The 13,778-nt window shown below is 44.5% G+C and overlaps 1 protein-coding gene across 2 annotated transcripts in view; it reads right to left on the bottom strand.

The window, feature by feature from the left end:
- Positions 1-13,778, bottom strand: part of BMP1 (bone morphogenetic protein 1) — a 138,983-nt gene that overhangs the window by 36,400 nt on the left and 88,805 nt on the right. For both annotated transcript variants that reach the window (XM_056860918.1, XM_056860919.1), the window contains exon 7: positions 4,695-4,819. In XM_056860918.1, the coding sequence (XP_056716896.1) occupies positions 4,695-4,819 (125 nt within the window). The remainder of the gene's footprint in view (positions 1-4,694; positions 4,820-13,778) is intronic.

Genomic DNA, 13,778 nt, shown 5'->3' on the forward strand with positions numbered 1-13,778 from the left:
TGTAACTTAACTGATGCATGGAACATGTGTGGGGGGTATTGGATGAGTTTTGTGAGACTATTAGGTGCCCCAGCATGCGGGAACTGCAGGAGAGAACGCTGGGAAGGTCGTATTTCTAATTTGGCGGCTTGTTGGTATACCGGTATTCTGACCTCCCCTCAAAAAAAGGGAGAAAGAGGAAGCAGATGAGGAACGGCGGACAATGGCGGATATGTAACATGGGTTGACTGGAAAGGAACTGGGAGGAGGGGCGGGAGGGGGAAAGATGAAAGGGGGCATGTTGGGATTCAGGGGGATTGTCCCATGCGCTGAAGCACGTACTGGCAAACACTCACATTTGCCGCAAAATGGAAAGTAAAATTGGGAGAAAGCTGGGATGGGAAAACACAGAGAAGTAGCAAAATGGAAGTGAGTCGGCCCCGCAGGCAGGAGAACGTCATGCGTTACAACAACAGAGAATCGTGACATTCATTTGAGAAATGGAAGACAAAACAACCATGCATTATCGGCCAAAGTCAATTGGTGACAGCTGGTGAGAAAGAAAGAAGAAGCTAGAGGGAGATCTAGCAGAGGAGAGAGAGAGAACAACCGGATAGTTCAGCCAGAAGATGAGCAGTTGGCTCGTGGCAAGAAGTTTAGTCTAATAGTCTGTGATTAAAAGAAACTTTCATAGGCTAACATTCAACCAAGGGGAATGTTATTGTTGGCCACTAGTTGTATTAGTTCTTTAAATCCATTGTATAAAAAATTGATCATCTATTAGTCTAAGACTGATTGTCAGTCTGCCTGTCTTTTTGTTGTTGTTGTTGCCATGAAGTCAACAGCTGACTTATGGCGACCCTGTGGGGTTTTCGAGGCAAGAGATGTTCACAGATGGTTTGCAACTGCCTACCTCTGCATCACAACTCTGGTATTCCTTGGTGCTCTCCCTTCCAAATACTGACCGGGGCAATCCTGCTTAGCTTCTGAGATCTGACTAGCCTGGGCCTGCCTGTCCTTATTTGTAATTAATTAAGAACGTCAATCATGACACTGGTACCAAGAATTGAACTCAATAGCCTTTTTGGGTGGGGGGTGACTAAGGGGTAAAATACAATGTACACACACGTTTCACCGAGTATCTAAAACAGGACTGCCATTTGGTAACACTGCTGCATACTCATACTTTAGGAGATGCGTGAGTTCCCCCCTTCACTCATTGCCGGAGAGTGCTCTTCCTTGCAACATGAAAAAGCAGGTGCTGAAGCTTCCTTCAGTCTTGCTCCTTCTCCAAGTACTAATGTATCTCACACAGCAAGCCAGTCCTCCGTGATTATGGGTATTTTGACAAGCCCTGCCCAGGCTTTGTGTGAGACCTTTATTCCTTAATTCTGATATACATCACACCACCTACCAGAACACAGCTAGGATCTCCCTTTTACTTGCATATAGATGATAATTCTCAGAAATCAAGCAAGATGTTGGCTGAGTCGTTAGTGCAAGCCACCTAACAGGCTCAGGGGGAAGGCAGAACCATTCTGATAACTTTAATGAAAGAGCCACACAGGAAGCTGCTGTAGAAGCAAACAATGGAGAAAGCCCCACATTGCTTTCGCTAAAGATCTGTATTCCAAATGGTTGACAACTTGGGATTGCAGCCATAAACTTTTTTTGCCAGGTACGAGGCAGCTGGGAGACAGCCTAGCAGCTGCCACTTCTGTGCATTTCCATCACCAAAATTTTCACACACCCCTCCCCGCTTTGGAGGTCTGACTATCCCACTTTGGGAAATCAGTCCTCCAGTCTATTCTGCTAAATGTCCACTTAATGTGAAAGACTTTATATCTCTCCTTGTGGAGAGATACATAGGCTCCCTCTTCACATGTTATTCTGAAAGAGGAACTGCAAGTCATTTGGGAACACTCATTTGTCATAACATGTGAAGCTACCTTCTGTTGGCACCCAGTTTACGGCAGCCTTGTTTGACCAGGAGGGGGTAATGCTGCTTAAGCAACTGTAACTAAGAGTGTATCTCCATGGTTATGTTCTATGGGCAATGATCCAAGTCCCTAATCTTCTGTTGCCTGATACGTGACATAGTTCTACGGAACATCTTCTCCTCCCTGTTGCTCTGCAGCCGTTGCAAAAATTCAGAGGGATTTGTTTCAGCTGAAGTGCGGCATCCCCACAGAGACAATTTCAAGGGATGAGAAATTTTGGTTGTATGTTTAGGGGCAAATGAGTGAGCTTCAAAGTGCAAAAACCGAGGCAGGTGCCTTGTACAAAGCTTTCAAAGCACAGTTCTGACAATGCTCCTACCCCAAAATATTCACCACCCTGTCCCAATTCTATTTCTACCCACTTCTTCTTACCCACTTTCCTGTCAACAATTCCTTCCTGATAGGTCACTTGCACATTCAGAAAAATTGCTGCTGCGATTGCCTCATTCCTTACTGCAAAACCCCCCCAAACAAACCCAAACACCCAACTCTATTCTATTTACAAGCCTTTTTCTTCTCCATGGAAACAGATACCCAGTAGGGGATGGATACTGGGAAGCTCCAAGCCAGATCAAGCCTTGGGAGTCAAACAGGAAGCAAAAGTTTCACACACTCCCGTTTGTTTTTGGCTCCTGGTCCCCCGCCTTCTGTTCCGACATCTGCTGAGTTTCTAGAGCCAGACCTGGCGAAGACTGGATGAGCTCCAAAACCTTGGTGAAGGATGGGAGCCATCCGTCCAGTCTCCAAAACCCTGTGTTATGTCATTCTGTTTCCATTCATAAAGCAATGGGAAGAACTCAGACTAGCGCATGAGGTCAGACCCTAAGGGGATTATAACATGCAACGGAAGGGCCGGAACATTCCAGGATCGGCTGAGTCCAGCCTCAACAACCTCATTTCAGCATACTGGAGGCAACAAATCTTCTTCCATTGTAATTCTCCAAGGGAAATGTCCCATCATGGTCACACTGAACCATTTCCATTTTTTCCCACATTAGCATTTTCCCCATCTCTTCCGCAAAGATGTGATAAGCAAACTAACAGCATGAGATTCAGACAAGGAGACAGCACAGCTGTTGCGTACAGAAGGTCACCAGCGCGACAGGCCCTCCACCATCCCTCAGAACAAAATTGGGTTCGCTGATCTGACTCAACCTCCTCTTCGCTCCAGCTCAGCTCCCAGCTTTTGTATATTACTGACATTGCAAATACCATAAAATGTAGTGTAGGAAACGATTCACACTCGTAAAATGTGTAAAACTGTAGCTACAAGTTGCTTCATCCTCAGCCCTGGCAAACCAACCCAAATCTGCGTCATTGCTGGTGTGCTGCAATAAATCTGGTACCAGATTTGCAAGCAGAATTGCTTGTACTGAAATAAACTTCAATGCCACAAGTTTTTAAACAACATTTGAGCTACTGGAGACCCAAGAGGGTTTCTTTTTATTACAAGAAGCCACCTTATATCAAGTTAGACTGTTGGTCCATCTAGTTCAGTGGCTCGCCAGAGTCTTTGTCAAAAACAAAAAGAACTTTCAAATACCTGCTACCTGCATTCTTTTAATTGGAGACACCCTGTACAGTACCAGAAACATTCCACCTATAAAGCATAAGACTCATCCACAACCTCTCCCCAACTACAGCCTTCACAGGCATAAGTAAGGTACCATCAGGGTTGAGCGGATGTTAAGGGTCACCATAGCCATACCAGGAACCACCGTGCACATCAAGATGTATAAACATTCCTTAGTGGCCAGCTTCCACTGATTTAGCCTCCCACAACCACAACAAATTGTTAACATTGGGTGTATCCATTGCATTTGGAGCCAATGATGAATTATCACAAAATTTTGCATCGGGACAAGCCTCGGTGCTTCTCTTTCATAATCAGAAATTCTGACAGGCCATTCCTGTCCTCACATCCCTGAAACCAGAGTGCCAGGATGGGTTTTACAGAGGACTGCCCTTGAAGAGTGTATCTGCAACTGGCCGCAGCTGGGGTGACTCAAAGGAACTAATTACACCAGTGCACTGAAGACACAATTTAAGAACAAGAGACAGAGCACCTTAGTCTGCCAACGTCCCAGTTGAAGTTTAAAGGCAAAATATATAAAGTTGCTGCTTGTGATGGGGTGTGAAACTGACAAAAGGATGGGCCATTTCCATACCCCCATGCGTGGTTGAGTTTAGTAAACTTCATCTCTTATGCAAATCTGCTCAGCAAACTGAGCACTGGTGTGATAGTCACTCGATGGTTCAGGTATGATGGAGAGCCATATGCTCTGCTCATCAACAGTGATGTCACAGGGCACTAAACACTTGCACAACCCACTCTAGGTAGCGTTTTATATTCCGATAGGCCTCTCCAACCGCAGAAAAGAAACAGCATTTTCCCAGCGATATCTTTTGGCAGTTTGAATGATGAGAAAATGAGATGTCCTTGAAACAGAAGCCCTTCCTTTCGTGGCAGATGTATGGATCCCTTATGACAAATTACATTAAGAACTCAGCATTTCCCCTTTCTTTTCATGCTATAAATTTATTCTCTAGTAAAAGACCTTAGACAGAGAGCACTCTGGAAATGGGCCACTGCAAGTGCAGCCATCTTCCAGCGCAGCCCCAAGCATTTTCTAACTACTTGCACTAAATATACATTCACAGTGGAAGCAACAAGAGCTTGATTCTTCCTGGGCTAACATTCACTCAGCAACTTACCAGGGCATTTGTACAGCTTGCGAGCCTGGGCTATATCTCCTTTGCTCAGTCGAGTACGCTGGCCAATGGAAGGCTGCATCCCATTCACATTATATTTGGGAAGGATGGTGTCTAGGAAGATCCCCCTGAAATGATAGCATCAAGCAATGGGTAAACATTCCCATGTTCTTAGTGCCCCAGACTCACACCCCAAGGTAACCAACAGAATTCCTGATATATGTGACCCTATATTAATCGCTTGGTTCATCACAGGATTGTACTGGGGACTGCCGACCATGCTAGAACAATAAACCTGGTTAGATATTACTTTTCAGCAGAGAAGGTCATTCCTCTAACAATGGAGATGAATCTAAAGCTTATGTGGACAAAGGCCTCACTGCACTGTCCCCTCCTTACGGTACATTGGGGGGGGGGTTCTTCCAATCCTACTGGATCAAAGAAGTCCCAAGTACAGATAAACATGGTACTTTATTTTTGTCATAATGGGTGGAGGGAAAGACATGGATGAACAGAAGCAGGCAAGAATTGTAAGCCCCACTTGCCAACAGATTTTGAATTAGGGAGCAGAGCTGAAAATAATACACTACTGACTGGAGGACTCTACTGGTATTATCTTAATTAGAATTGCCAGTGTGTGTTAGCAAGAGTAACAGCAATCCACTTATCAAAGAAATGTCAGTAGTTAACTAAATTATAGATGGTATTGGTTTCATAGGAGTACCAGGTTCTGCCTCTGCAGCAGTGTTATTACCAGGACATTAAATATTATAATAAGTCTACATTGCTGTAACTTCTACTAATCCCTGTGTAGAAATGGAAACAGGGTCAACGAAAGTGAAACTGTAGTGATCTGGAGTACAAAAAAGCAGCATCTGCTGATGCCACATCTGTAGTAGCTGGGTTCCAAAATTGGTTTATCCAAAGTCTATGAGAGTATCTGGCCCAGGTATCATGGCTACATCAGACTGGCAAAATTCATGAGTGCTAACAATGTGCTCCAGTTTCCTTCCCCGATCCTAGGAACTCCATGTAGGTTTCAGACCCTATGACGCTGGAGAAAGACATGTGGCACAATTGTAAAATTCCATTCCAGAGGTCAACTCAGCTGCAGGAAAAGAGGGACATGTGGCTAAAAACATCCCACACATGCCCCTGTAATTAGAAAGACTACTGTGCAGGCACGAGGGAGTGAGTCAAGCAGCCCCATAGCCTCTGCTATGGCAGAGAAACCACCCACACACATTTTGAGAGAGATCCGGCAGCCTACGTTTTGGCAGGGGGCTAATTTGTCCATGCATATAAAGAGAATTGGGATGCGATCATTGCCCTCCAAGGTCTGTCGGATAAAAAAAAGCAGCGCTGATTGAGAGAGTTGCTCCAAGAGAGCTAGTACCATGGAAAAGTCACACAAACATGTGAAGTGTTGCCAGAATCAGACCATTTGCTCACCTAGCTCAGTACTATCTACTGTGACTGGCAATGGCTTTCTGAAGTCTCGGGCATATGGGTTTTGCACTATTGTTTAAGGGGCTGAAGTGGGACCTTACAACACATGCCCTTTACCACTAACCAATGGCACCTCCCTTGACCTATTGTATGAAGGAGCAAAATCACCAATACCACCTGGGAAACATATGAAACTGTCTTATACTAAGTAATTCGCTCATCTATATCAGTATTACCAACTCCATCTTAGAAGCAGCTCTTCAGGGCTTCCCGCAAGATCCTTTGTAGCCCTGCTGCCCAAAGACTTTTAACAGGAGGTACTAGGGATAGAACTGAGACTGTTTGGATACAAAGCCTATGTTCTATTACCAAGCTAAGGCATGGAGGCTCTTCACTAACAAAATGCTTCTTTTTATGCCTAGAGATGTAGAGGGAGACTTTGAGTACTACACCATCTGAAGTTGTCCTATAAACCTAGTGGGAGGCATTGAGGCCTGAGCCTATTTGCACTGCTCTGCTCCCTCATCTACACAACACTGCCTGGTTTCTATTTCTTTGCCTTGTTAAGAGTATGAAAAAGAGACAGAGTTGAGGAGATGGAATGTGTGTGTGTGTGTGTGTGTGTGTGTGTGTGTATGCATATAAAGTAACCGACAAAAGAGAGTTCAGGATCAAACTGTTTTGTTAAACCTTCAGGCTTCTGCCTTCATTTGTAACACATGACTGGTTAGATTTTAAAACTGCTACGGGAAGCTGGGGGCGGGATACTCAGAACGCTGAGGAAGGGAAGACCTCTCAGGAAGGTGACACTTGCCATATAAAGGATATACGAGTGCAATAAAGGTTAAAAACATACTTAAAGGCACAGGTAAAAGTTTTACCTATCATTCTCCACATTAAGGCCAGGGAGTTTTTACAGTGCAATTCTATGCAGATTTATTCCAGTCTTAAATACAATAATTTCAATGGGTTGGATGCCACAGAAGATTTCCATCTGCAAAACAGTCTTTGTGCAAGTGGAAGTGCTAAAATTATTTCTTCATGTCTGCTGCTAAGTAAAAGCGATTGTATCTCCACTATCTTTTCCGTGTGCACAAGACATAGCACAAGGTATTTCTTCTGATACAACTTCAAAACCAAATTAAAATAAATCATTTGAACCATCTGTTGTACATTCCATTGCTCCATATGCATACTGTTATTATGTTAAAATTATATTAAATCAGTATGTGTTGCTGTAGTCGCTGAACTGCTGTTTGCTCAAGAGGAACCATGCTAAGCATATATTCCTTTCCATTCATGCACTGCTGGATCCAACTCAAAGGGTTTAGACTAAAGAAACTGCACAGGATGGCACTGAAGGAATCCCAGGCTTAGATACTTTTTTTAATGGAAATATTTCCATATCTGAAAGCTTGTGATTACCCAAATGTAGGAATCTAGCCACAGGTTATTCAAGCTCCAAAAAATTATTATTGTTGCCACTGCTGACTTGTGATTTTTGAAATGGGCATGAAAATCTATGCCTGGTTTCCCCAAAACATACTGCAAGTGGGATCTTGTAAATCTGCATACTATAAAAATCTACTATAAAAAAATCATACTATAAAAAGCATCGCTGGATTTACGGGTAATGTAATTTAACGGGTACCGCCAGCCCTTTCAGTTTCAAAGCTGACTGGCTCCCGCAAATAAGTACAGGGGGGATCATTAGAAGATGCAGGCTGTAACACCAGCCTTTTCCTAATGCCTTCAGTCTGATGTGGATGCAAAAGGAGTGAAGACCACTGGTAAAGAGCAGATCATTCACTGGAAATTATGGGTCTCCTGTGGTTAGCTCAGGGAATAGCAGTTTCCAAGGTGAAGTTCTAAACAGATTGCATGGAAAGCATACAGGGAAAGACATCATTTCCCTTGTTGTGAATAGTCTGAGTCAGACCACTGGCCCATCCAGTTCAGAGAGCAGCTCTCCACTGTCTTTAGGCAAACAAACAAAAAGCCTCCCCCAGCACCAGCTATCTTTAGCCTTTAATGGAGATGAGAGATTGAACTTGGGTCCTTCTGCATGCAAAGTATGTGATCCGTTACGGATCCTGGGCCTCTGCCCTGGTTGTGAACATTTCAAGACTGGCATTAATACCTGGTAGATCCCCTTCTTTGGGCTAGACTAGCAGAAACAGGGAGAATATCTTTAACAATTTCAGCACCTCTCTTTGCAGCACTTGGGGCACACTGAATGTGTACTCTTTACATCTTTTTGAAACATCTGCAGAGATTCAGGTAATAAGACCAGGAGAATGAACTGAAACTGGAAATCCTGGATTCTCTAAGCTGCCAGCGAAGATTTGGGACAGATGGGCTAGACCATGAAAGCTGGCAGCCAGGGTCTAAGGGTTTTCACTCTCATCACCATATAACAGCAGCAGCTCCTGGCTGGATTTTTTCGGTAGCAGAAGCCGGGATGAACACCACGGCCTTGAAAACAAACCGGAAAATGCATCATAACATAAACAAGGGCACAGAGGTATCTGCAAGTAATGGGGATGTTTCCATGGAGACACTGGCTGGGAGGGAAAGCATGCAACATGTTAGAATAACCTTTCTTCTTTTGCTGCTGGTGGGGGAGGCAGAAGATTTGTTATGCTGAAGATGAACACCACCTGTCAGAATGGCCTGAGGGGGTTGAGGAAATTATATGTTTAAGAAGGAAAAGGGAGTTAAAGACAGAAGATGATGGCTCTTCTAGGGAAATATTGATTTGGATGTATCACCCTCCTTCTTGTGGGAGATCCTTGTGTAAACAGGAAGGGTCTGGAGGACCATTGCCAGGAGAAGCTCTATGGCAGATGGAGGAAACTCAGCAAGTAAAGGGTCTTATAGCAAGGGCTGTCTGGGCAAAATAAATACATATTAACACCCCCCCCCCTTTTTAAGAAAAAGCAGTTTTGGTCCAGCTAACTCTGATTTTGTACCAGGAAAAATGAATTATTTGATAGGAAAGAATCTGCACAATTTATTTGGCTAATAAAAGCCATGAATGAGAGCCAAGAAGTTATGAAGAGCACTGAAAATCCTGATCAGTGCTTAGCTACCCCACCTCCATGAACTTCTAAGATGACATAAGTGTTTTATAATTAATTCCCACAATTAAAAGGGCTAAAAACCTAATTAAAAAAAAAATCCTCAGGAAACGGAATTACATGTCAGGTACTGAATTCCACATTTGCATGATGCAAGTATAGAAGCACATACAGATAGCCCCCGATTTTAGTGTCGGATTGAGCTGGAAACCCTTATGTACATATGCTCCCTCCCTCTTCCTATTGAAGCAGGGAAAAAGTAACGATTTAGGTAGTGTTTGATATAACTACAACTGGTTGTGGCATCTGGCTTTGAGCGCTGTCAATAAATGGGTTGTGTTGTTGTTTTTTGCCCACAAACTAGATTTCTAAATCAGGACTAAAACATGGTTTAGAATCTTGCTCTGTGTGTGTGTGTGTGTGGGGGGGGGGAAACCAACCTTCAATGTGTTAGAGAGCCAGATTTCAAATTTCACAATAATTTGTGGTTAGATCAAGGATTTCGTAAACCAGGAAGTCTTCAATCTTAGCTTCATTGGCAAGAGAAGGAGGGAGGGAGGGTACAAGACTGAGGATTTCAAACTCAATTCACATTATGAACAAATTATAGCTTGTTTACAGCATTTCAATACAGTCAGAGAGAAACAAAGGGAAAATGGTTGACAGTGTGGGAACCTCTGCAGGCACATTCGTCTCTCTTAATCTATAGGGATTTCTATTTAGTCAGTGGAACTTTCCCTTCCTCCTGTTGCCCATATGGACATGTTTAAGTCTGAAAGGGGGAGTGAGGTGGACAATTTTCTCTGGTGACCTACAATTTCCATCTTCCTGCCCTGAGTGATTTTCAGGACTACTTTCCTGGCCTAGTGCAGTTATTGTTACACCTTCCCCCACTTGGCAAGGGCCCACATCTGGCAGCTGAAACCATCCAGAAGCAGCAAAATAATTTCAGAAAAAGGAGCAAAGGGAAGCCCAAATCAGGGTGGCCACCACCAGCAGCACCATGGATTGTCACAAGCCACCCTGGAGAGCCATGCCTCTTCCTCCTTCTTCTCCCCCAAATCTTTCTCCAGAAACAGGAAAACATAACAACAACACATCAAGGACAGCATTGCTGCAAGTAAACTTGCACGCAGTTTACTGTAAACCTTGGAATCTGAGTCAAGAAACAGCAAGCCTATCAGGCTTTAAAATACCAGGCTTGTTCTTGGAAAATGCATGCAAAACTGGATGAATTAAGCAAAGCTCTTGGGAGAAGGGCTGGGAGATCGGTAGGGAGGAGAGCTCTGTAGATATCATGTTCTGCTAATAGGGAACCAGTGGCTTTTCAATGGGATGCCTCAAGTCCTGATTGCAACATTCCCCCATTCATTTCAGATGATTTAAGCTTTTGGTTTTCACTGGAAGTCATCTTGGCCAGTTGCTAAACAAGGCTGGAACAAAGATCAGGTCAGGGCCTTGTGCAGCTGAGCCCAAATCCAGATCGGAGCACATGTTTTTTAACCAAGGGTATCTGAAGTAAGTTGCTAGAACTGCATGAATATGCTGGACCCAGAATGATTTTTAGCAAGAGCCTGAGTTAGGTCCTGATGTGTAACAGTATTGCTCTGCCAACCATGCAAGGGTCAGAGGCCTGGCTCCTGGAATGTATATGATCCCCATTCAATCCAGAATCTTTATACTACCTGGCAAATACAGGGGCCAATGCCACTCAACTCTGTTTGCTAGTTCTGAACAGCCACAGGTAAGTGCACTAGTCTAACTCTCAGGCTCCTGGTCCACACCCCAGAAATCCTGACAAATGGCGTGTCAAACTGGACCCAGCCATATTATACACATTCCTGCTATCTGGGATGGTTGCCTTCTTCTATCGAAGACACAGCTTCAGGAGGAATGCACATGGAGAGGTGCGGGATGAAGAGGACACTCACCCAGCCCACCCAGCTGAAACAGCTCTGGTGATCAATGGGTGACAGACGTTCCAGAGCCAGATTTCCCTATATTACAGGATCATGTTATCAGACAACATTGATAAAGATGGCTGTAGGCTAAAGGCACAGACAACAAGTCATAATAAAATATAGCAATCCTAATGGTAAAGGAAGCCCCTCCTTGCATCACAGGCAGCTCGGGGGCGGAAATGCTTATGCATCCATCACATCGTGGGACTGTGTCTGTCTTACAGAAGAGAGACCTAGAGGCATGTCCTTGGCAGCCTGGATAAAGCTGACAACCGTACCAGCCTGAGCACGCTGAGCAGCAGCAAAGTGCTGAGCAAGAATAAAATTCCACGGGCCACACCCTCCTAGCCCACAGCCATATGCTTCTCTGGAGCACGCAAGAGTCCTCGCACTTAGATTTGCTTCCCAACCCAACCTCCTCAGGGAAAACAATGACAAGCCAACAAAAAGGGAAGGATAATTCAGAGACAAGCATCCTGGCGAAAGATAGTCTGACGCCGAATGAAGCCTCGATCTACCGAGTGATAAGATTGTGATGTAACACAAGCAGGTTTATTGCAAACCACAGCTGGGGAATGTGGGCCCCGCTACTTTACTCCCTTTCGTGGAGCTCAAGATTATTAGTGATTTGTACCTCCAGAAACTCAGCTTCCCCTTTTTAAAGAAAAAGGAAGATCCTTCCCTGAACAGACATAGGAGGCAGCTCTGTGAAGCAAGAGTAGACTCTGCGCTGATGTTTATCTGAGAAAAGTTCAGGACACCACATGTTCTGCCAAGAGGGGATCACAAATGGGCCAAGAGAACAGAGAACTGGGTTGCGAAATAACAGGTGTAGTCAAATAATGTGGTCTACACTAAACTCCCAAGGAAGGGGTTAAAACGTAATCTCTAAAATTACTCAAATGCATGCTTGAGGGATTATTTTCTAGAGAACAATCCTCTATTGATATCTGGGGGGCTACAAGGATCCTGAAGAGTCAATCTGCTGGGATTCTAACTACAGCCCATCCACTCTATCCATCCAAACATAAAGTTTCATTTCCACAACGTGTTACACCATTTTGGCAAAAGCTCTGAAATTAATTTGGTTCAGAGTGGAAACTAGTTGATCTGGGCCTGAAAAATAATTATCTTTTTGTGTGTGTGTTATGTTGTCAGCCTCTCTCATTGGCAGCGGGGGACGATTACAACATGTGTAAGCTAAAAAAAAAGGAGGATCCAGTTCAGAAGCCAAGGTGGAGAAACACCTCTGTGACGAAGCAACTGTGCAGTGGGGAAGGGTGGATGTAGGGGCAATGAGGAGGAGGGTATTGTACCGGCTTCTTTACATCAAGTGCATTTCCATGTCTGCAACTTGTGTTATGTACTCAGTCTGATACTGATCGATATCGCCTATTTCCTAGGTCTCCTTCTCTACCCAACTTTTGAAATCTTGCCAGTGCCCTTCCCAGACTACTCAACTATGTCAGCTTGGAAATAAGAACCTTTTGACATTTTTGTTATATCCAGCTGTGGAATTCTGAAGACTCATCTCAACCTCATGAAGTATAAATGAGGATACTCCCCTGACACACATAAACCTGTTCATTTAGTTCTCTGTGAGCAAGAGGAAAATTGAAGAGTAAGGGTAAGGGAGCTATCGAGAGCGAGGTCTGATCAGCAGAACGGTCTCTTGGCCTGAGCTTCTGAAGTTAGGTTAAGTTAAAGCAGTAAAAACAGAGCCAGTGGAATGCTTGCAGGTTAAATTGAGAGGATTTTATCCACTTATGTCAGGGGTGGGGAACGTCAGGCCCGGGGGCCGTTTAAGGCCCGCAAAATCATTTGGTCTGGCCCTTCATGGGTCCTGGCAGATCTCTAGCTCAGAAGGATCAAAGACTGGTGATCTGCCCCCTCTCGCAGACAGAAATAGCCTCTATTCAAGGCGGTTGTGAGTTTGTTTTACCAAGAAAAGGAACCTTTCCCCCTCCTTGCAGAAGAGTCGCTAGCTATGGAGCTGCTAGGGCTGCCCAAGAAACTGTATTAACCCTTTCCCACCCAGGCCTGCACCGGGGGGGGGGTCATCTGGGGCAGCTGTCTGCTTGGGGCTTGGTCAGCTAATTTTTAAGTTGATAATTTTGTATGGCCCGCGAATGATGTTATAAATATCCAAATGGCCCTTGGCAGAAAAAAGGTTCCCCACCCCTGATTTATGTACTGCACATGACCTAATCCCTGAAATGCATGCTGCTGAAAGTGTTCAATCCCAAACATCCACATGACCCACAAGAATTACTGACAGACACTGCAATTGGTATGGCCAGCTTCCATCTTCCAGCATGGTGATGCCTTGCGCTGGGGAGGGAGCTACATCTGTTCTACATAGACAGTTCCAACATTTTGCTTGTGCAAAACTAACGTTAAAAGTACAAGCAGTTGTCAGGAGGGCAAATGTACACAGGGCAGAAGAGAAGCAAGCAGCCCAAGCTTGGGAGGGAGAGAGACAGAGCGGCGCTGACATTTCACAAGTGCACAGAGACTGCCTGCCTTTGCCTTTCCTAAGGTAAACATTCGGCTTTGCTCCTGATTCCTAGAGAAGGCAGGAAACCGTCTGATCATTG

Source organism: Euleptes europaea, chromosome 14 (assembly GCF_029931775.1).
Source record: "Euleptes europaea isolate rEulEur1 chromosome 14, rEulEur1.hap1, whole genome shotgun sequence".
In the NCBI taxonomy this organism is placed as follows: Eukaryota; Metazoa; Chordata; class Lepidosauria; order Squamata; family Sphaerodactylidae; genus Euleptes; species Euleptes europaea.